Source organism: Rana temporaria, chromosome 4 (assembly GCF_905171775.1).
Source record: "Rana temporaria chromosome 4, aRanTem1.1, whole genome shotgun sequence".
Classification (NCBI taxonomy): Eukaryota; Metazoa; Chordata; class Amphibia; order Anura; family Ranidae; genus Rana; species Rana temporaria.
In genome coordinates, this window is record NC_053492.1 from 98,131,634 (window position 1) to 98,155,175 (window position 23,542).

At 40.7% G+C, this 23,542-nt stretch overlaps 1 protein-coding gene across 1 annotated transcript in view; it reads left to right on the forward strand.

The window, feature by feature from the left end:
• The window catches only part of PXDN (peroxidasin), a 185,246-nt gene that overhangs the window by 148,581 nt on the left and 13,123 nt on the right, over positions 1–23,542 (forward strand). The window contains exons 13-21 of the mRNA XM_040348667.1: positions 3,085–3,197; positions 5,348–5,501; positions 6,917–7,025; positions 9,463–9,620; positions 11,152–12,652; positions 15,326–15,460; positions 20,385–20,593; positions 21,762–21,882; positions 23,360–23,483. Of these exons, the coding sequence (XP_040204601.1) occupies positions 3,085–3,197; positions 5,348–5,501; positions 6,917–7,025; positions 9,463–9,620; positions 11,152–12,652; positions 15,326–15,460; positions 20,385–20,593; positions 21,762–21,882; positions 23,360–23,483 (2,624 nt within the window). The remainder of the gene's footprint in view (positions 1–3,084; positions 3,198–5,347; positions 5,502–6,916; positions 7,026–9,462; positions 9,621–11,151; positions 12,653–15,325; positions 15,461–20,384; positions 20,594–21,761; positions 21,883–23,359; positions 23,484–23,542) is intronic.

Consider the following 23,542-nt stretch of genomic DNA (forward strand, 5'->3'; position numbering starts at 1 on the left):
ATCATTCGATCAGTTAGTGGGCTAATCTGCAGGGGACGGCACCAGAAATTGGGAAGCTGTTTTTTTGGTAGGCTGCTCTGAACGATCCATTTTTTCTGTTTATACCCAAACTGGACTTCAACACCGGAATGAAGCTCCAAGAAAACACCTTTTTTAATGTAGTAAGCCTTTCCACCCTTCAAGCTAGATAAAGTGAGATACATCAGTATGTATCTTTCAACCGCTTTAGGTCACATTGGAACTACTGTACCAGAACCCTTAAGCTCACATAATTTCATACCTCTTCTTTGCAGAAGGAACCCCCCACAGTGTGCACATACTTGGTGTGGAAGCACAGCTCCCTATAAACTTAAAGAATACCTCCAGGAAAAAAAAAACATTTTCCTCATGCAAGTGGGGCTGTGCCTGCACTGCTTTGGTTTGTTTGTTTTTGTCGAGGGGTGAGGAGAGCGGAAGTATACTTATCTAATCCGACAATACTCCAAGAGCAAGACCAAGTGCTGCTCCTGTTTCCCCGAACACTAGAGGTTTTAAGCATTGATTGTTCCTGATGTCATCACACCCATAGACCGCCTCCGGGTGCGAGGACTGCAGGAACAGTGCTGGACATGGGGGAGCGCTGTTTTCCGGAGGATCGAAGGATCAGGTACGTATAGCCTTTCTGTGTGCCCCTGGACAAATCCATGCAGTGCTGGCTCAGCCCCACTGCATGGGGAAAATGTTTCCCCCCAAGTTCTGCTTTAAATTGAGCTGGGGGGGGGGGGGGGTCCTAGGTTAGAACATTTTAAGGGGGCTTGGGAGGGAGCTATTTTTTATTTATTTGTTTGTAGCCAAAGTATAGTTGGTAATCTATTTCAGTTTGTCTATTGTGTGAGATGGAAAAACAATACTTAAAATGTGAAACTTCTAGAACATAAGCGTGTGAATGTCTGCATGTATGTTCACATTGCTTGGTATGCACTTCAATAGGTCACTTCATCTGAAAGTGATTTCTATGTTTTGAGTAGATTCTCATTGGTTGGATGATGTGTGGGTTTTGTCCCGTTGGGTTCTCCAACAATATAATGACTGTCCTGGATTCCTAGCTCCAGCCGCTTCCCCTCTTTAGTAAGGAGGGCAGAGCTGGGGACATGTCTGATCTCTATAAAATCCCAGACTGATCCATATAAGTGCAGATTACACATTGGCTGAACTGACCGTATATTAGTTTTCATTATCACTTATGCTGTATCTTGTGTTTTTATGAATTCAAGGCATTTTGTAAATGGCAGTGATATATTGTGAGCCTGAATTTCCTACTCTTGATTTTGGCAGGGTCTCTCTCAGAAGCTGGCTAGCCAGCCAAGGTTTTTGTTTTGTGGAATACGTGCAGATTTTCTAAAAGACATAAATAATTTGTATTACTATTTACAACATGCTGAACATTGTATTAAAAAGCAGACCCTGATTGACTGTTTGAAAGAATGTCCATTTAATAAGCTTTAGTTTTAATTGCATTTCAGCATTGGATGAGGGGATACAATGAGATATTTGAGTCTTTCAGTTACTTCTGTCCCAGGATCAGGTTTCCCTGCCTACGTTTTTCTATGGATGAGCATAATGTGGATTTTTCAGGATATTTATCAACTTCAACGTATAGCAATTGATGGTGCTTTAAATGTTCTTTTGCCTAATGCCATGTACACACAGTCGGAAATTCCACTAGCAAAAGTCTGACCTTGTGTATGCTTCATCAGACTTTTGCTGTCAGAATTTCTGCCAGCAAAAGATTGAGAGCAGGTTCTCAATTTTTCTGACGGGAAAAATTCCGATTGGAAATTCTGATTGTAGCAATTCAGACGCGCAAAATTCCGACGCATTCTCAGAAACAATTCGACGCATGCTTGGAAGCATTGAACTTAATTTTCTCGGCTCGTCCATAGTGTTGTCGAAAGTTCAGAGAATGTTTGTGTGACCAAGCTTGAGCAGGATTCCGTCGGAAAAACCATCCAAAGTTTTTCCGACAGAAAATCGAAATGTGTGTACGGGGCATCAGAGTTCTCAAAAAGTAACAGGGCAACAGGATCACATACAGAGAATCCAGTGAATTTTTAACATCAGCCGAGCTAGTGGTGCCGTAACTGAAAGTAATTAAATGTACGCTATATGGTTAAAGTTTGTGAACCCCCTGACATCACACCCTCCAAATTATTGCGTTTAGGTACTTCCAGTTAAGGGGACTGTTAATGTGACAGCATACAAAGACATTTTAAATAATTGTGCACTTCCAGCGTTGTGGCAACTGTTTGGGCAAGGCCCTTTCCTGTTCCACCATAAATGTCTCAGGGTTGCCAACTTTCAGTAAATTTAAGAATAGTTTGTAAAATCTGTACTTTTTGCATCTGTCCTTGAATGTCCATTACGGACATGTAGGCTGCATGTCTGTAACTGACATTCATGGACAGATGCAACAATTATGGATTTTACAAACTGTTTGCAAATTTACTGAAAGTTGGCAATCCTGCAGTGTCTCTGCGGACAAAGCCAGCCCCATAAGGAGTTTGGTGTAGAGAAATTAAAGTAGCCTGGTCACAACCCTGTTAAGCACCTTTTACATAAATTCGATTGCAAGCCTGACCTTCTTGTCCTCCCTCAGTACCTAAAGTCACAAATTTTGGTTTGGCCAAATGGGCACACTGTAGAATCTTGTGGAACGTCTTCACAGAGGTTAGAGGCAAAAAGACAAAGTCAACTTCATATGCCCATTAGATTAGAAAGGGATGTCCATCAAGCTTGTGTATGTGCGATGGTCAGGTGTCTAGAAGCTTTTGGATATATGAATGGGTTGATTTACTAAAATTGGAGAGTGCAAAATCTGGTAGCCAATTGGCTTCTAACTTCAGCTTGTTCAATTAAACTTTGACCAAAAAAAAGTAAGTTGATTTCTGTGCAGAGCTGCACCAGAGTTTGCACTCAGTTTTAGAAATCATCCCCTGTGTGTACTTACACTGCACCAATACAAAAGTTAGCTAACAGTAATAGAGCACATCAGCCTTTTATGAATCCCTAAATGCTGTTTTGTGTTTATTCTCTTGACTTTTTCAGTTACACCAGTTTTTGCTACTGTGCCCAGTGACATGACAGCAGAAGTTGGCACCGAAGTTCAGATTCCTTGTAGTTCCCAAGGGGACCCTCTGCCAGCGATAACATGGAATAAGGTAACTTCTGGCAAATGTGCTGCTAATGTTTTTACCCCACTGCATTGCTGTCAGGTTAATAACACCAATGTATCTACGATTTCTTGAACACTGAAAACCTGTATATATTTTTTTTACAGACAGATGCTATGTAAAATAAATTAAAGCTGACATGAAGTACAGGGCAGTCACTAAAGGAAAACTAATAATAATAATAATAAATAATAGCCATATTGCAGGTTCCCTATTGAATTTCTTGAAAAAGAAGTGTAAGCTTTTTAACTCCACAACAATTGCTTTATATTTGGGATTCACATCTAGGATACTTGTCTTGTGCAGAACATGAAAGTAAAAGCGAAACTTCACTGCATCTGAGCACCACAAACCAAAAACGCTGTTCAATTTATTTTTAATATTCAAAGCAAACTCCCCCATCCATCTATGCCACCATGCTTTATTTTGCTGAGAGATCACGTGAGGAGTTACGTCGAGAAAAACTTTGTTTGTTTCCATGACATGAAAAATCGTTGTGTACGTGGCTTTAAAAGCTTAAAAACGCACACAAAATAAGCAGAAAAGCGCAGCTATTGGGTGTTTTTGAGCCATAAGCTTTTGTAGGAATATAGTTTTGTGAAAAAAACGCTGAAAAAACGCTACTGCGAAAACACTGAATAGCTCATTCTATAGCTACAGCTAATTCCACTGGGGATTTTTTTTTTTTAACATCCAGTGTGCATGAGGCCTAAGGATTAAAAATGGTCAATGTTGACTATAACTGTGTGCAGCTTTAATATCCAGCTGTAGTAACATAGGTGATTTTTATCAAATCCCATTTGTATCACTTGTCTCTGATGACTTTGCTAAATTTTCCCTGCTGAAAAATATGTAACTTATTTAATTCAAAAGTGCAGTCCAGTTTAAAAAAAAAAAAAAAAAAAGCAAGAACCCCATCCACCTTCCTTCTCATCTTGTGAACTATCGGCAACATGGTAGTGGGACTTGTGAGGCCAGGCCACATATATAGAAGCAGAGAGCCACAAGTATGGGGTGCAGATGTGCAAAAAAAATTAAAAGAAAAAAAGTAAAAACATCAACATCCATTTAATTTCTGTAGGCGAAAGTGACTTTGCTCTGCCTACTGTGAAAGCAGAGTGTTCCAGAATGTGCAGAAATGTACTCTATGGGAATATGGAGTAGTCTGCTTTCCCAGTGAGGCACAATGACATAACAGCACCTACTCTATTTTTTTTACATTCTAATACTTTAGGGATTTTTTGCTTTTAAAGTGGATCTTCGCTGCATCTGACAAACCAGAAACACTATTTATAACGTCCACTTTGCTAACCATTCCGTGGGTCCAAAACCTTGTATGGTCCTGCTGCAACACCACTACATCCTATAGACAGGTCTATGATGCTTGACTGCATGATCCATAGGTTTGTTGAAACAAGCCAGAGGCATTTACATATAGACATCAAAAGCAATCCTCACCTCCTTGATTACAATTTCTTCTGTGTATGACCCATTTCCATAAACCTGTCAATCATGAAATCAAGCAATGTAGACCCATCTATGTGGTGTGCTTAGACTGTCATGATTGCTTTTGCCATTAATAGTGTACATACACTATATTACCAAAAACATTGGGACGCCTGCCTACATGCACATAAACTTTAATGGCATCCCAGTCTTAGTCTGTAGGGTTCAATATTGAGTTGGCCCACCCATTGCAGCTATAACCGCTTACATTTTTCTGGGAAGGCTGTCCACAAGGTTTAGGAGCTTGGGGTGGAGAAACTTGACTGGCCTGCGCAGTTTCCTGACCTAAACCCGATGGCACACCTTGGGGATAAATTCGAGCAGAGACTGTGAGCCAGGCCTTCTCATCCAACATCAGTGCCTGACCTCACAAATGCGCTTCTGGAAGAATGGTCAAACATTCCCATAGACACATTCCTAAACCTTGTGGGCAGCTTTCCCAGAAGAGTTGAAGCTGTTATAGCTGCAAATGATGGGCCAACTCAATATTGAACCCTATGGACTAGGACTGGGATGCCATTAAAGTTCATGTGTGTGTAAAGGCAGCAGTCCCAATACCTTTGGTAATTTAGCGTATGGATTGATGACTGAAATGGGATTGTTTATAGTAATTGGATAAATAACTGTTGCAGGATGGAATACAGATTACTGAGAGTGGAAAGTTTCACGTCAGTCTTCAAGGATTGACTATTCAAGATGCTGGCCCAGCAGACCAAGGTCGATATGAATGTGTAGCAAGAAATAACATTGGATATTCTTCAGTGAGCATGGTGCTGACTGTAACAGGTGAGAATATAAAAAGATTTATTCAGGAAATGTTATAATCTTTCAAAGATAACTTGGCAGCAGATTGGCATGACCATCTTGCTTGATCCCAAACAAATATCCAGCATAATAAACTTGGTGGATGAAGCCAATGCAGAGAATGCCAGAGCCAAACAATGAATGGTTGGTACATGTCTGAAACTAATTCCACCAAGTTCAACTGATTTGTTAATAAAAAAGCTGGAAGGATTCCTATATGCACAGACCTAAATATAAGACCTAGACCTATAAGTTTTTTTTTATTTTTGCTCTGGATCAACTGTTAGTATAAGGTTCTTTTATATAGAAGTTTTTAATGTATTATTTTTTTTTCTGTTGGTTGAACTAGATGGATTTGTTTTTATTAACCCAACTATGTAACTGTAATCCACTGAAATGTTAACCGGGTGTGGGGCTTGGGCTACATTAATGGTGTAATGGAGGCAGTAAATATTTAACAAAATGAATAGTGACATATTTGCATTCTTAAAATAAAAAAATAATCTAACAAGTAGAACAGGACCCCTCACAATGGCCACAGCGGGTGTTCAGACCTAGGAACTCAAGCAAAGGCATTTCAACAATAGAGTCCCAAAGAGAGATTGTCAGCCGATTAAACTACACAATCCTAAATATTAGTTGCGGATAGGAGGACACTATAATGTCCCATATGGAATTTTCATTTGTAACTGTATATTTCATGCTCTTTCAGAACAGAAATCTACTGAGTGGAGATTACGCAGCCCAGATGGTTCACATGTGTTTCGGCTTAATTGTTTGTATGCAATTAATGCCAACAGGAGCATCATCTTTTATAAAGATTGGATCATTGGAAATGTTCTCACTTTGATCGAAAAAAAAAAAATGTTTCTTAACTAAGGAAAACCTTTAAAAGATATTTCACTAGCATTCTTCCCTTTAATTATGCTGCTCAAATGTGTGTGTTTATTTATAATGACCATGATGTAAGCTATTCTCTGCTGGTGCCACTTTCATTCTGGAGGCTTTGACTGCTTTAGGCTGTTGGTTAAATGAAGAGCTCTGTTCTGCAGTAATCAAAGCATATGCAAAGCCAAGACATACATACACTTCAAAATTGTGTAGATTTGCTGCAGTGCCATTTAAACTTTGGGCCCTATTCACACTTGCGCATGGGGCCATTTCTGATGGGATGCAGGAGACCCAGTGGGAGTTCTCTGCACTTAGCTGCATGTGGGGAGCCTTACTGAAAACAAGAGGAGACTGACAGATATTTATGGCCAATCGCATGTAATCACTAATAGAGCGATTACAAGCGGCTGAACGGGTTTGGACATTGTGCAGAGTGAAATTGTAGATTTTTTGGTGTGGCCTTCATTTTTTTTAACTAATCATTGTGTTATTTCCTCCTTTTGTAGTGCCGGAAGTCAGCCGTACCGGAGACCCCTTTGTTACTGCATCAATTAATGAAGCTATTGCAACCGTTGATAGGGCCATTAACTCAACAAGGTCACATTTGTTTGATGGGTAATGGAAATTTGATTTAAAAGACTGCTAAAAAATATTTCATATCTGCTTAGTCAAAATGTGTGTTTGTTTTTTTTTTGTTTTTTTACATACACTGTTGAGTTGTTATGCACATTTATTAGGCAACTGACCCTTGATTATATTTTTGGACATTGCCGGATTTAAAGCAGATTGCCCCTCTTCAGTCGTGCTTTTAGTTATCTATAATTGTAGTTTCCAGCTGTTTCTGTTGGTGTTTCTTATCCATGATCACTTTCTGCATTTTATATCTCTCATAACCATAAAGACCAAAAGTTGCCTAATTTACCATTTCATTATTAAACTTGGTATGGCTTTTTTGATAAATGTTTTTGTTTAGGTCTGTTTAAGGTGATTAATTTGGCACTCTGAGCGTTGATATTTAAACGTGGCTTTCTATCTTCAGGTGTTTAAAGTATAACCTAAAGGCAAAAGTTATTTTGTTTTTGTTTTGTATAGAGTGGAGAGGGAGTGGAGTCTGTGCTGCCATCAAGAAGATTTGTCCTCTCTATCTGTCCTGTTTACCACTATTATTAAAAGTAACAGAAAATTCCCCATTTTTCTTCAGAAAAGTAATGGAGGGGACATCTTCCAATGAGGACTCTAGTTATAGTGAGTTGGGGGGTCCCCAAGATATTCCTTTAATTTGCAGGGATTTCTTCTCACTTCTTGTTTGACTATGGCACAGGAAGTGATGGAAAATCTCCACAATGGGACACAGATGGAGAAAAAACAATGGACAGTGGTAAAAGCCCTTACTCTATCCAAAATGGGGGGGGGGGAAATGTGCCTATAGTTCCACTTTAAGCTTTGCAGTTTTTCATTCCAGTGTCTTTTTTGGACACTGAAAGAACAAGTGACGGAAATGTTAGGCTGTCGTGGCCCTGTCGGGAGCTCCCTTTCTGGGGGGGGGGGGGGGGCTTTGGGTCTGGAGCTTGGGAGCTGGGAAGATACCCCTTCATACAAAATCAATCTCGGGGTGTCCTGAACAGGCGCAGGAAGAAGACAGAGGGTAGCATTTCCGGGCAAGTCACTATGAGGGATCCATTCTGGGGTCGGTGAGTGACAGCACAGTGTGGAGATCTGGGAGAGACTTTCCAGGATTGGATGTGAAGCCAAAGGGAGAGTCTGATGTTGCTGGTCTTTGAGTCAAGTTGCTGCAGCCAGGAGGGTTGGCAGGACTTGCACAGGACTTACTGAGACTAGTAGTCCACCAAGGTTCAGTTGGCACAAAAGTACTTATTTTCATCACTGTTGGTTGCCACACCAAATGGGCTGGCAGACCCCTGCCAGCAAATGGTGGCTATTGAACCGTTAGGGCTTATTCAGAGTGAGGCCTAACTATGTGCTAACTGTGACAGGATACTAGGATTGTGCAGTAGAGAAAGTAGTGTTGACTCAAGTGATGTGCTGGAGGAGTAAGGAGCTTTAGAGATTGCCAATATAGATCTAAAATCGTTTGTTCAATTCAACAAGATCAATTATTTGGGCATCCCATGTCTCTTTTCTCAGTACAAGTTAAATCCCCTAATAAAATGCAAGCTGACTGTTTATTGTCTGGCAACATGTGTCTGAAAGTGAATGTCTGGCAACATGTGTCTGAAAGTGAATGTCTGGCCAAGCAGGGTGACGTGTGGAACTACTACACTCAGCGACCCCACGGGGGCACCGCTATATGTGTATAAGACCGAAATAGCCAAGCTAGGTTAATCACAGATGCAGTGGAAAATAAAGATATGGTAGAGTAGTAGAGATCTGTCAGGAAATGAAAGTCTGCTCTTACTCAGCCCAAACTTTATACAAGAAGTGGGGTTTTTTGTATTTTGGATCAGCCCTGATCGTTTGCTGCCATAGACACACTTCTAAAATATTTTTATGGTAATCCAGTCCTTCTTGACTCTGCACATCTCAAAAGATGATTATTAAGATAAGAAACATTTTGTTAATGTTGGATGTCTGATATGTGCAGATTAATGCCAGCTACTTTTGAAAGAGAAATAAAGAAATGTTTTAATAAGATATGCAGCAACAAAGATCTGTTGACATTAGGGTGTAGTTTTTGATAAGAAATTATTTTATTGGCTTTGTGTAGTTTTCAGGTGGGGCAGAATGTTTTCGGTGAACATTTCTAAATGACCTGACCAGGTATTGCAGAATGTCCTTATTTAAACTCTGGGGCTAACAAAAAAAACACAGTAGGTTAACTCCGGTTTAGCATTAGCGTGGATGAATAATGAGATACATATGAGAAATGTTATGTTATTTCTGAGGCTGTGCAGCACATGCTTTTAGTTTCTACTACTAGTTCAGCAATTTGCTAGAATGCATGAAAGATGCTCAACATTCGTAAACATGTTACTCTTTGATGTAATGCACTGATGTTAAATATTTATTTTTTTTTTTGCTTCTTTTATACAAGTCGCCCACGTTCTCCGAATGATCTTCTGGCCCTATTCAGATATCCCCGCGATCCCTACACAGTGGAACAAGCCAGAGCAGGGGAGATATTTGAACGGACTCTTCAGCTCATACAAGACCATGTACATAATGGCTTGATGGTTGATTTAAATGGGACAAGTAAGTATTTATGTATTCTGCTACTCCAAGTAGTGTGCCCTACCTAGAACTTCATATTGAAATGTGCCACCAAGTGCATCATAACTGTTGTTTTCAGTGTTTTCCTTTCTGTTTTTTTTCTGTGTGTATACACTGTATGTAGGGTGTTTAATAATAATAATAGCAATCGTCAATTATTTTCACTAAAATGACTTGAAAGGCCTCTTTCACACTGACTGACTGATTGGGTCTGCCTGTCAGTTTTCCAGGCGGACCCGAACAGACCATCCATTTCTCTCAATGAAGCGGCAAATCCTCTGATCCAGTGCGATCAGCTAAAAACAGACAGATTGGGTATCTAATGACAGTCATATGGAAATGACCAGACAGTCTGGGCCAGATTCCCAGAAGAAGTACGCCGGAGTATCTGCTGATACCCCGGCGTACTTTCAAATTTGCCGCGTTGTATCTTTAGTTTGAATCCTCAAACCAAGATATGACGGCTTCTGGCTTCGATCCGACAGGCGTATGGCTTCGTATGCCTTCGGATTGTAGGTGTAATACTTCGGCGCGGTGTAACGTGAATGCAATACGTTACGCCGCCGAAATTCTACGAGAATCTGGCCCTCTGTTTCCATCCGACCGCCCCATAGAGAACAGCAGGCTCTATCTGCTCTGCATAGTGGAGCAGACACAGACCTGTCATTCCTCCCTGCAAAGTGTTAGAGATTTTGAGTATATTATTATTTTAAGTGATAACAGTTTCTGAAATATACCGTATTTATCGGCGTATAACACGCACCCTAACTTTAAGAGGGAAGTTTCAGGAAAAAACATGCCACAGCCCCCTGCCTATAACACGCAGAAACAGTTTAACCTCTATTTTCAGGGTAAAAAGTGAGTGTTATACGCCAATAAATACAGTATATACAATACATATTAATGTTATAATGTAATGATGTTAGTTTTGAAGGTTACTTCAATATGTCTTTGACAGAGGACATATTGTATTGTATTGTAGTGTATTTATTTCTATTCTGAGTTACTAGGTCAGTACGTTGGGTGGAGTTATGTTACTTAACTATAGCCTCAAACCATATATGCAGAATTGGTGTTACTCTCGTGAAGTGCTGACATAACTTTACTAAATAGTATAAGAATACAAGGTTTTGAATGGTTTGTTAGGAAGAGAGGGAAGGAACCCTACACTGTGGAAGACTTAACATCTGTCATCTCTTTCCCCTCCTATTGTCTGAAGTCATACCATATGTTGCCAAATGTCACTACGCAAGTCTTGTCTTGCTTATCTTTCTGAAGAATAAAACATTTTTCTTAAGTATCCTATGAGCTAAGGATTCTTCAATTCTACTATGAAACAAATATCTAACACAAGGGGCCTTATTTGTATCTCCTCTTTGCATAACCCAAACTTTCTGTGGTTTCAAACATTTATCATTTATGGTAAACAAATCTTTGAATGAGGTACATTTATAATAGCCTGTATAATTGTTTGCAGTTTAACTAAAATCAATTTTTTTTTTTTTTTTTTTAGGCTACCATTACAATGATCTGGTTTCTCCTCATTATCTTCACATGATTGCCAATCTCTCAGGTTGTAGAGCCCATCGAAAGATAAATAATTGTTCCAACATGTGTTTTCACCAAAAATACAGAACACATGATGGTACCTGCAATAACCTTCAGCACCCAATGTGGGGAGCATCATTGACAGCCTTTGAGCGTCTGCTGAAATCTGTATATGAGAACGGCTTCAATTTGCCAAGAGGTGTATACAATAGATTATATAATGGATTTCCCCTTCCTATGCCTCGTACAGTTTCAACCACTTTGATTGGAACTCATACTATAACTCCGGATGAGCAGTTTACTCACATGTTGATGCAATGGGGACAGTTCCTTGACCATGACCTGGACTCTACAGTAGTTGCCTTGAGTCAAGCTAGGTTTTCTGATGGCCAGGAATGCAGTGCAGTCTGCACAAATGATGCACCTTGCTTTCCTCTTTCGATTCCACCAAACGACCCACGAGTGAGGAATGGTGCTCGTTGTATGTTCTTTGTCCGATCTAGTCCGGTTTGTGGAAGTGGAATGACCTCCTTGTTAATGAATTCTGTTTATCCTCGAGAACAGATGAACCAGTTGACTTCTTACATTGATGCCTCCAATGTATATGGAAGCTCTGACCATGAAGCTCAGGAAGTCCGAGATTCAGCAAGCCATCGGGGCCTCTTAAAACAAGGCATTGTTCAAAGATCTGGAAAACCACTACTTCCTTTCGCCACTGGGCCTCCCACTGAATGCATGAGGGATGAAAATGAAAGTCCCATTCCATGCTTTTTAGCTGGTGACTTTAGAGCTAATGAGCAACTCGGTCTAACCAGCATGCATACACTGTGGTTTAGAGAACATAATAGAATTGCTGCAGAATTGTTGAGACTGAACCCACACTGGGATGGAGATACAATTTACCATGAAACTCGTAAAATAGTGGGAGCTGAAATGCAGCACATAACCTATGCTCATTGGCTGCCAAAGATATTTGGAGACTTTGGCATGAAAATGCTTGGTGATTACAAGGGATATGACCCGAATATCAATGCCGGCGTTCTGAATGAGTTTGCTACAGCTGCTTTTAGATTTGGTCACACCCTCATTAATCCTATTCTTTACAGACTGGATGAAAACTTTGAGCCAATTCCGCAAGGACATTTACCCCTACACAGGGCTTTCTTTTCCCCCTATAGGATTGTAAATGAGGGGGGAATAGATCCACTTCTCCGAGGTCTTTTTGGGGTTGCTGGGAAAATGCGGGTTCCATCCCAGCTGTTAAATACAGAGCTGACAGAGAAGCTTTTCTCAATGGCACACACTGTAGCCTTAGACTTGGCAGCCATCAACATCCAGAGGGGACGTGACCATGGAATTCCACCTTACCATGACTTTAGAGTATACTGCAATCTTTCTTCAGCAAATACCTTTGAAGATCTAAGGAATGAAATCAAAAATCCAGACATAATTGAAACATTAAGAAGGTAAATTTTAACTACCGTATATTAGTTCTGTTCTGGTGTCAAAGATGGTATCAAACATACTGTAAAAGTATTTTGCTTTTTTGTTCGCATTGGTGGTGGCTGAACAAATTTAATTGTAGGCAGGATGTCTGTAGAATGGAAAGACTTGGGTCTCCATCAATTCCATATTTCAAGAACCCTTTCATGACCAGGTTTTTTAGAAGCTTAGATAATCACACTAAGTTTACCAGTGCCAGCACGTGTCAGTTAACTAGTTCACTCAATACTAGTTCTCTGCGGTACGGTAAATTAGTGTTATCATGATAAGTAGCATTTTTCATGTAGATTTAAAATGGCATAAAAAGGGGCAAGGCCATGGTCAAAAAGGGGCAAGGCCATGGACATTTAAGTTTTAACATATTCTTAATAAGCAGCAAATGGGCGTTAAATCACGTCCATACTGAGTTGCATAGGAGTAAATACTGTGGAAGAAGTTATCCTCAAAGTATACAAAAAAAGGAATGAAGTGAAGTCTGTTAAAGGGGTTGTAAAGGTACAATTTGTTTTTCCTAAATAGCCTTTTACCTTAGTGCATTCCTCCTCCACTTACCTCATCCTTCGATTTTGCTTTTAAATGTCCTTATTTCTTCTGAGAAATCCTCACTTCCTGTTCTTCTGTCTGTAACTCTACACAGTAATGCAAGGCTTTCTCCCTGGTGTGGAGTGTCGTGCTCGCCCCCTCCCTTGGACTAGAGGAGAGTCAGGATGCCCACTAACACACAGCTTCTTTCTCTATCTGCAAGGTAGAGAGCGTCCTGACTGTCCTGTAGTCCAAGGGAGGGGCGAGCACGACACTCCACGCCAGGGAGAAAGCCTTGCATTAATGTGTGAGGTTACAGACAGAAGAACAGGAAGTGAGGATTTCTCAGAAGAAATAAGGACACTTAAAAGCAAAATCGAAGGATGAGTTAAGTGAAGGAGGACTGCACTAAGGTAAAGGAAACTATTTAGGTAAAAAAATTATACCTTTACAACCCCATTAAGTCTTGAGCTCTGCTCTCCCAGCGCTTTTGGTAAATGTTTACGTTAGCGATTAGAATGCTGAAAGGCTGTCGAGTAACTATTGTAAGCAGAGAGCAGAATAGGCTGAGCTGCTCAAACGGGTTCTGCTGTGAATTTTGAGGATGTCTCTACAGCGGTGGCAGCTACAGTGGTCTGGACTTGTTTTAAAGCTCATTTACTGCCTGTTAGTAAAACATAAATAAATGTAAATTGGAAAGGGAAATACCAGAGGGTCAAAATGCATGTCTTATTGAATCAAAAGTAAAAATTTTACTTGCTATTGTACCTAGAAAATGTGCGGGCACAAGGGAGGTTGTTATTTTCAGCGTTCTGTATTCACACATCAGACTTGCAGAGCCATGAACATCTGTGGAGTTTAGCTTGCCTTGTGTGGGATACCAGTACTGCAGTTGCTGAGGGCTCAGGTTTCCTGAGTGAGTCAGCAAGATATTTGGTTTGGTTCTGAGATTACCAGTGATTGGCAGAGCTGTTTTGTGGGTTTTAAACCGCTGGAGGCAGTACTGATGAATCTGCAGGGTACAGCACAGAAGAGAATGGTGAGTATTTATTTTTATTTTTTAACACCTGCTGGCCAAAGGATTTTTCATTTTTGTATTTTAATGTTTTAAGGTTTTGGGATATTTTTGTATGGGAAATTTAATTTTCACAAGGATCAAGTTTCATGTGTTTATATACGATTTATGGCTCCTATATGATTCTAAAAATGTACCAAATGCATCAAGTGATGCACAAGCCTCATTTAAGTGTAATAAAACATCCTTTATTTTCCCTAGATGAGCCAAAGCCTCTATTTGTGCTTCATGCACCCCCCATTTAAGGCACTGAAGCTCAAAAAGGGAGGGTTTCAGCAACAGAGGCAGTGTTGTCACTCCAGTAAGGAGCTGGCTTAACCAGCTGCTAAGATTCCAGCACGCTATTCCCAACATACACCTTCCTGCCGAGATGGCTGTAAGTATAAGTGGGTGCTGAAGCGACCGAGCGAGAAATATTACCAGCACACCATGAATCTCCAGAATGGGTCCAAAGCCTTGATGATCGCTCAGTAAAGCTTTGGACCCATTCTGGAGATCCATGGTGTGCTGGTGACATCTATCGCTCTAGCCAGGAGCTGAGTTACAAGCTTGTGAATCAGCAGTGACAATGCTGATAGCCACATCCCCTTCAACTTTTTTTTATGCCACTATAGTGCAAGCAGGCACAGCCTATGTGGGAGTGGCAACTCTGCTGTGATTGCAGGAGCACTACAGCATCATTGCCACCCCGTCACAGGAAGCTGTTTTGGGTTCGCTTCGCTGGCAGGATAAACCTCTGTTAGTGGGGTTTTGCAGGGGGACTAAAAGAGAACTGTAAGTGCAGATGTACATATCTTAACTATGTGATAGTTTTGAGGTGAAGTGATTCATAAGAAACAAAGACTTTTAGTGAGTAACTAACTATTGAAAATTGTAAAAAATATCTTTGCATGCAGCATTTTCATATGATGACATCAGCAATGACCGCCTCCATGTTTCACTAAAAATAACTCCAAACAACTTAAAAATGTAATAACAGTTTATTAAAAAAAAAAAACAGCCACTGCATAGTGTTTTAGTCTTCTGGTTCTGTCTTCAGGTTATATGGATCACCGTTAAATATAGATCTCTTCCCTGCACTGATGGTGGAGGACATCATTCCTGGGAGTCGGTTGGGACCAACACTGATGTGTCTACTTACTACTCAGTTTAGAAACGTAAGAGATGGAGACAGGTAAGAATTGGTAAACCTGGGTACGGTTTATTATTGTACAATAATATTTATGGCAGCATAAAAACACAAATGAATTAACAAAAAAGTGAAAAAACCTCAGTCACAACAAATCTGAACAAATCTGAACAATGTGAAAGTATGTGTGCAACAACTACAAAAATGCAAAAAGTTCATGAAATGATAAAGTTCTTCTCCACCATCACCAATGGTGTTTGGGACCAAATCTTCTGGTGTATGGCCACACACCACCCACAGGTGAATTGCACACGTATCAGACATATAAAAAAAAAAGCAAATAGATCAAAACACAAAGATTTCTCAAGGCAACTCTCCCTTCTGTAGCTGGTCACAATGCAGCATGTAACTGACTGAAAGGACTTCCACTTCTCTCTTGCCTGATATAGTCATGTATCAGCAAGCTTTGCTCCAGGACTCACAAACTAGGAGAACAGAAAAGGACTATAGTGCAGAATATTTTGTTGTAATTAATCAAATCTCTATTAAAACATTAAAATTATCCAAAGGACAGAAACTCACAATAAAATCAGCTGCTTGAAAATGCCATCCCAGCGTTAAACCTTCACCATTGGCTAACCTCCTCTAAAACCCAGGGCTTTCTCCTATCGCTTGATGCAGAGAAGACGTTCAACAGGGTGGCCTGGGATTACATGCGGCGCGCGCCCCTGAGTCGAAGAAAACTCCACCCCCCCCCTGCACATGTACGTGACTTTGCGATTTTGCTGCAGTATATGTACACTGATGTGTACACACTGTATATGGATGATGACACTGTAATTTAAATAAAAAAAATCGAAGTACCTTTCTCCTAATCGATAGACAGCTGTCACATGACCCAGATCTTTCCCAGCCTGTCTGCAGGGAAACAGTGGTAGAAGGAGCTTCTAGTCATCTGCTACTGGTCTCAAGTTCAACATAAAAAACAACCTTTAGAATATAGAGTAAAATAAGTATCAAACTGTTTTAAATCATCATAAAAATATATATTTGAAATCCAAATCCTTTTTATTTTTTGGCAATGACATGATGTTGGCGGATTTCTGCCAATCACACGCTGTGTCACACCCCTCCAGCCTGTGTCTTAGAATAAGAGGGAGAAGAAGCCTCCACCAATCTACATGTAATATCCCATCCCAATTGTATTTAACTAACTTAGTAGGCATGGAGGAGGAAGGAGGGAGTAGATGCTCTTTTACCACAAAATTTAAAGGATTTTACCATTGTATACGCCCACGTGTGACTCTATAGTCACATGGGCTGCTCAGGTGCGATAGGGAGGAAATGCTCAATATAGAAACTCAATAAAAACTGAGCATGTGCAGAGCTACCAACACTGCTTTGCAAAATTCCTAGATGATTTGGGGACATGGACAGAAGGCTGCAGATAGAGAAAAGCAGTTTCTGTATCAGTTCATGGCTGTGCCCATCTGCAGTTCTTCTATCCCCTATCCCCACTCTCAGCTGCTTGGTTGAAAGCAGCAGGAGTTGGTGGCTCCTGCTGCTGTTACTCAAAACTTTTGAGAAGATAGCAGGCGGTTAGGCCATGCTATGCTGTGTCTGTCTATGGATGCACACATCCCAGCGTGAACACTGGCATGCAACCCCAGAAAAGGTGGTTTGGGGCCGTTCTGTATAATACCATTGCACAGAGAAGGTAAGTATAACATGTTTATTAGAAAGAAAGAAATGTAAAGCTGCGCTAAAATGTCAGGTACCAATAATGAAAAAAATATATCCTTTACCAAAAATTACATATAAACATGAATTAATGTGCTAGTGGTAAGAATATGGATTAAGTACTAGAAAAATTAATATGAGAAGTCCATGTGAAACCAGTGAGAGGTATAATGGATAGAAAATAAACCATTCAAATGATGATAAAAAGTCCAAATTCTTAAATCAAGGCCATGATGCACCCACTGAGGTGACGATGGAATCGAAAAGAGGATGGCACCCAAAAGTTAACACCACAAACGCTAGTGCTCCACAATCGACAGAAATGGCTGCTTACCAAAGGCGAGTAATTACAGAGCCTATCAGATATCACTCTGTAGCAATCCGATCGTTATGGATGGATGTATCCTGGATCCCATAGAGGTATGCACGGTCAACCACTTCTCAGAGGAACCACCAGTCATGCCCCAAATTGTAAACGTGTGGTTTATTAAAAATAGAATCTCACTTACAGAAAGAACGATAAAAACATGTCCATATGTAAAAGCCAGCCAGCCTGCAGACGCCCGTCCACTGGTGATGATGTCAGCGCGTCAACCTCCTTTATTTATAACATGTTTATTATTTCGTTAAAAATTTCCTAATATGTACAAGGCCTTAAAGAAGCCAGCAAATGATGTTCCATGTTGTCAAGGACACATGTATAGGTAGAGAAGGCACAGCATATTGCTAAAGTGTAATATCTATTAGTGGCTGTTTAAAATATAAGAATTTATTGTTTTGGGAACACTAGGTTCCTTCCTTATGTTCATTGTCAGCAAAGTTATAGGAAGCAAGTTAAGGATTTTCAGGGTAATGCATTAAGAACAACAGATCTTTATTTGTTACTTTTGTACATGGTTAGCTTACAGCTAATTGTGCTTAGGGTTTCATTGAGGCTTTGGTGGAGCTTTGGTGAGGCTTCTCCTGGGTTTTTTTGGTGAGGCTTCACCTGGGGTTCTTTGGTGAGGCTTCTCCTAGAGTTCTTTGGTGAGGCTTCTGTGGGGCTTTGGTGAGGCTTTTGTGGGGCTTTTGTGGGGCTTTGGTGAGGCTTTTGTGGGGCTTCTGTGGGGCTTTGGTGAGGCTTCTGTGGGGCTTTGGTGAGGCTTCTGTGGGGCTTTGGTGAGGCTTCTGTGGGGCTTTGGTGAGGCTTCTGTGGGGCTTTGGTGAGGCTTCTGTGGGGCTTTGGTGAGGCTTCTGTGGGGCTTTGGTGAGGCTTCTGTGGGGCTTTGGTGAGGCTTCTGTGGGGCTTTGGTGAGGCTTCTGTGGGGCTTTGGTGAGGCTTCTGTGGGGCTTTGGTGAGGCTTTGGTGAGGCTTCTGTGGGGCTTTGGTGAGGCTTCTGTGAGGCTTTGGTGGGGCTTTGGTGAGGCTTTGGTGGGGCTTCTGTGGGGCTTCAAGCAAGCTTTGCCATAGACTTCTATGAAGACTTGGAAGACACTTTGAAGCTATATGGGGTATCATTTTTTAAGCAAAAGCAAAGCTTACACAGGACTGTAAGCTAATAATGTTATTCAGTGACAGGGGCTTTGATTGGCATTCAGAGAGCTTTAACAAAGCCTTGATGAAGCCGAAGCAAATGTAAATGAGCCCTTAGAAATGTTCGTAGTGGGCTTTGATTCCCGTCTCTCTACTTCAGCTCTAGCCCTCAAATTAAAGCAGAATTTCAGTTTTTTTTTCTCAAACTCCACAAATGTAATAAGTAAGATTTAATAAAGTGTATCCACAGTTTACAGTGAAATCATGGCGGGATACTCTATATACCAGTTTTTTTTCTGTACTGCAGCTGAGAAATTCCAGTGCTCATACAGTAAAGGATCCTGTTGTTCACCCAGCCCCTGCTCTCCACTCATCTACTCACCAAAAGACTTGTAGTATTTTCATGGAATGCAAGGCATTTTGTGAACGAATGAGTGGAGATCTTGTTGTCTACCCACCCCTCCCTTCATTCACAAAACTTCTAGCATTGACTGAAAAGAATGTAGGGCTTTTGGTGAATGGACAAGGGGCAATTGACCATCAGGATTCTTTACTGTATAAGCTCTGAAATTCTTTGTTGCAGTGCTAGAAGAGCAGTGTGTGTGTTATATCCAGTGTCAATGAAACTAATGTCTATGGTAAACTGCAGCAAAGCTCTTCTTTATTAGAAAAAAATGAAGTATTCCCACGCCTGCCAAGTCTATGGATCGGGGTACTGCAGCAAACACTGAAGGTGATATCAGAACCCAAGTGGAGTAAAAATAGTGTCCTGCGCTGTACATCAATATGAAATAAAGTGCAAAGGTGATGCGTGACAGGTACACTTATAAGAGGCAATAATACTAAGATCAATAACTAGCGGTAGTAAAATATCAAAAAGAATAACCAACATGCAGTATCGGCTGCAATGCCAGAGTGGACTAATAATACCAATATAGTGTCCAAGTAAAGTGAAAAAATACTGGTGAAGGGTGCACTTGGAGGATCAAAATAAGAATAAATAATCAAAAAACTGTTAGTGTGAAGCTTGCTCATCTGGTACACTTAAAAGCACAATAAATAATGCATGAACAAATTGTGAGGAAAACGTCCAGGCTGAATAAGTGACTGTGTATTCACCGTGATCAAGGTGAAAGTAATGGTGCTGGTAGTCACTCTCTGGCTTGGAGTGCTACTGATATGTAGTTACTGTGTATCCGTGCAACGTAATCTTTCTCCTGGTAGGTCCCCAGTCCCCCGTCTCCGCTGGTCTGTGTCACCTATCTGGAATCAGAGTCCCCTTTTGTGTCCCTGGTATGTCTGCATCAAGTAAGCCTCGCATTGGGGCATGGGGAAATGTAGAGAGGGATGCACGATAGTGTAGTATTTCCAAACATTTATTGGGTATATGACAATGGTAAAAACAAGGTACTCACAATAGGAAGTATCAAACGGGCATAACAAAAACGAGCAGCGAGCTCGTCTAGCGTCACTTCCGGTGCCTTGTGCTACCGCACGTGTTCGTCATAGTCACATGACTTCATCAGGGGAGCTCCTCTTTATTGTTGTCTATTAAACGTGTGATGATCTCAAAAACGAAATAAAATAAATAAATGTACTTTTACTTTAACCATATGTGGTTCAGGAGGGAGAACTCTCCAATTTAGTATAAACTACTCTGCATAAGGAATTGTTGTAAAACTTAAAAGTAAAGTAATGGATGACATTTTGGTACAGGCTCTGGTATGAAAATCCTGGTGTGTTCGCCCCTGCACAGCTGACCCAGATCAAGCAGACCTCTCTCGCCAGAATTATGTGTGACAATGGGGACAACATCACCCATGTCCAAACTGATGTGTTTAGAGTTGTCGAATTTCCTCATGGCTATATTGACTGCAAGAAGATTCCCAAAATGGACCTACGAATGTGGAAGGACTGCTGTGAAGGTGAAATTTCTTATCGTCCTTATACCAATATTGTTGTAAATCATAATTGTTTTAAGATATCGAAAATGATGTTTCCTATAAAAAACAGTTACATGCTTAGTTATTTGTAAAAAAAAAAATCAAAAGCTAGAAGTCAAGCAGTCTTGTGCCCATGCAGGGTCACTTTAAAGCATCTTCCCCTAGCAATGCATATTTTATCCTTTGTTTCTCTGCTACTCTGTTCAGCCAGGAGTTAAGAAAAGCCCAGGTCACTGAAGTAGTCATAGCTTACACAGGGCTACGGACGCCACATTTGACAAAGCTAATTGGCACTTCACTGTACCTTGTTCCTCTACACCTTGGTGTTTCTGCTCCCGGTGCTGAGTGGTGTAGCTGCGGAGCAAGTAAACAAAGCACAGGTTTTATGTTTGCATTAGGTAAAAATTCCACTTTCTATTCATTTTGTAAATTTTGTTTTATATTTTGCTGGTTGGTTTAGCTTGGTTGGACTTTTGTGTCTTTTCAACCAGGCTAATACGTACACATGATTGGTTCGTCTGAAAACAGTCTGATGGACCGTTTCCATCAGACAAACCGATCGTGTGTGGGCCCCATCGTTTTTTTATCCATCGGTGAAAAAAATAGAAACTTGTTTTAAAATTATCTTAAGGTTAAAAAAACGATTGAAAAAAACGATTGTCTGTGGGCACGTCCATCATTTAAAAATCCACGCATGCTCGGAATCAAGTCGACGCATGCTCTGAAGCATTGAACTTAATTTTTCTCAGCACGTCGTGTTTTACGTCACTGCTGTCTGACACGATCGTTTTTTTAACTGATGGTGTGTAGGCAAGACTGATTAAAGTCAGCTTCATCGGATATCTGATAAAAATCCATCAGACCATTTTCATCGAATGAACCGATCGTGTGTACAGGGCATAACTCTTTAACTGGCTTGTGAATTTAAAGTAGAGTTTTGTCCATCTTTGTTTAGTGTATTAGGAGGTGATAACTGCTGTCAGTGTCTATGTTGGGGAGATTCCCATGTCCTAGTGACACCAGCCCATCAGGGCAGGAAGTAAATGGAACTGTGCCCTGACTGTTTTGTTTTCTACTTTTCTTGAGATCCTTGTTAAATAACCCCAGTGGTGTGGTGTATGCATTTCATTGTTTTCTTGTATGTATTCAGATTGTAGATCAAGAGGACAGTTTAGTTCCTTCTCGGGTCACTTCAGAGGTAAACGGTCTACAGAACACAGCTATAAAGAGGAAAAACCTCAGGACCTTCCTGATACTGAAGAAGAGTCCAGGTAATGTAAATGTTTTTGAGAAAAGAGAGGTTTTGAGAAATATGTCAGAGTATCTTCAAACCCTACACTTGATTTTAGTCAAAACTTAGGCCGAGAAGCGAAGAGTAGAGCCAATACTTAGTTTAACCACTTGAGACCGGGAGGACGTCCTGGGACGTCCTCGGCTTTGTGCGGTGATATCTGAATGATGCCTGCAGCTGCAGGCATCATTCAGATATCGCCGTCTTCAGCCGGCGATTCTGTGCACCAGAAGAATGATCAAAGCGGCGGTTCCGCCGTTCGATCGTTCTTCTAGGCAGCGGGAGGGGACCTCCCCCACCTCCCGCCGCCATCCGGTGCTTCTCCGGGCTCTCCCGTGCCATCGGGGGCCCGGAGAGCGAATCGGCCGGCGCTCGTTGGTGAACCATAGAGTTGACTGGTGACCAGATGGTCACAGTCATCTCTATGACCGTCGGAGGACCGGGCGCGACGTTATGACGTCACGTCCGGTACCCGAAAGTGAACAAAGCCGCTATCGTGGCTGTCGGCATGTAATCGGTGATTTTTTTTTCACCGATTTTCATGCTTGTAAGCCTGTAAAAATAAAAAAATGAAGTAAAAAAAAAAAATGTAAAACGCCCCTGTCCCGGTCGCTCGCGTACAGAAGCGAACGCGCATGCAAGTCCCGCCCACATATGTAAACACCATTCAAATCCCACATGTGAGGTATCATCGCGTGCGTTAGAGCGTGTGCAACAATTCTAGACCTCCTCTCTAACTCAAAAATAGTAACCTGTAAAAAAAATTAAAGCGTCGCCTATGGAGATTTTTAAGTACTGAAGTTTGGCGCCATTCCATGAGTGTGCGCAATTTTAAAGCGTGACATGTTAGGTATCCATTTACTCGGTGTAACATAATCTTTCACATTATCCAAAAAAATTGGGCTAACTTTTACTTATTTTTTAACTCGTGAAACAGTTTTTTCCCTAAAAAAAAGGCGTTTGAAAAATTATTGCACAAATACCGTGCGAGAAAAAAAGTTGCAATGACTGCCATTTTATTCCCTAGGGTGTCTGCTAAAAAAAAATATATAATGTTTGGGGGTTCTGATTAATTTTCTAGCAAAAAAATTGTGATTTTTACATAAAGGAGAGAAGTGCCAAAATAGGCCCGGTAACGAAGTGGTTAACAAAATCCTTAAAGGGCAATCTTTATTACATACCTTACTAAAAATATATATTTTTTTAAACATTTTAATTTTAATGCTGAGCATAAATTGTGTATAGACATTGCCATTTTGAGCAAGGGCACAATTTTAGAATTTATTTTGGTGGATCAGGTGCATGAAGGTGAGGGTTTGTTTCTTGTTCCTGCTCTCCACAGGGTTCAAGGATATTTGGGGTGAATTTGGAAAATAATGTTGGCTCTTTTTTTTTTGTTTGTTTTTGCATTTCTTTACAAAGTGCTTAGTTTAACTGTTCTATGTGCCCTTTTCCAGCTTGCCAGAGATTATTGTGAACACAACTGTAACCACCAAGCAAACAGCCAATCTGCCACTAGTGAATGACTTCAAAGAGTTTGTGCTTGATTTGCAAAAGACAATAACAAGTCTAAGGAAACAGGTACTCTCATATAAAGACTATGTATATGATGCCAAATGTGAAAAAATGTGTAGGCTTAA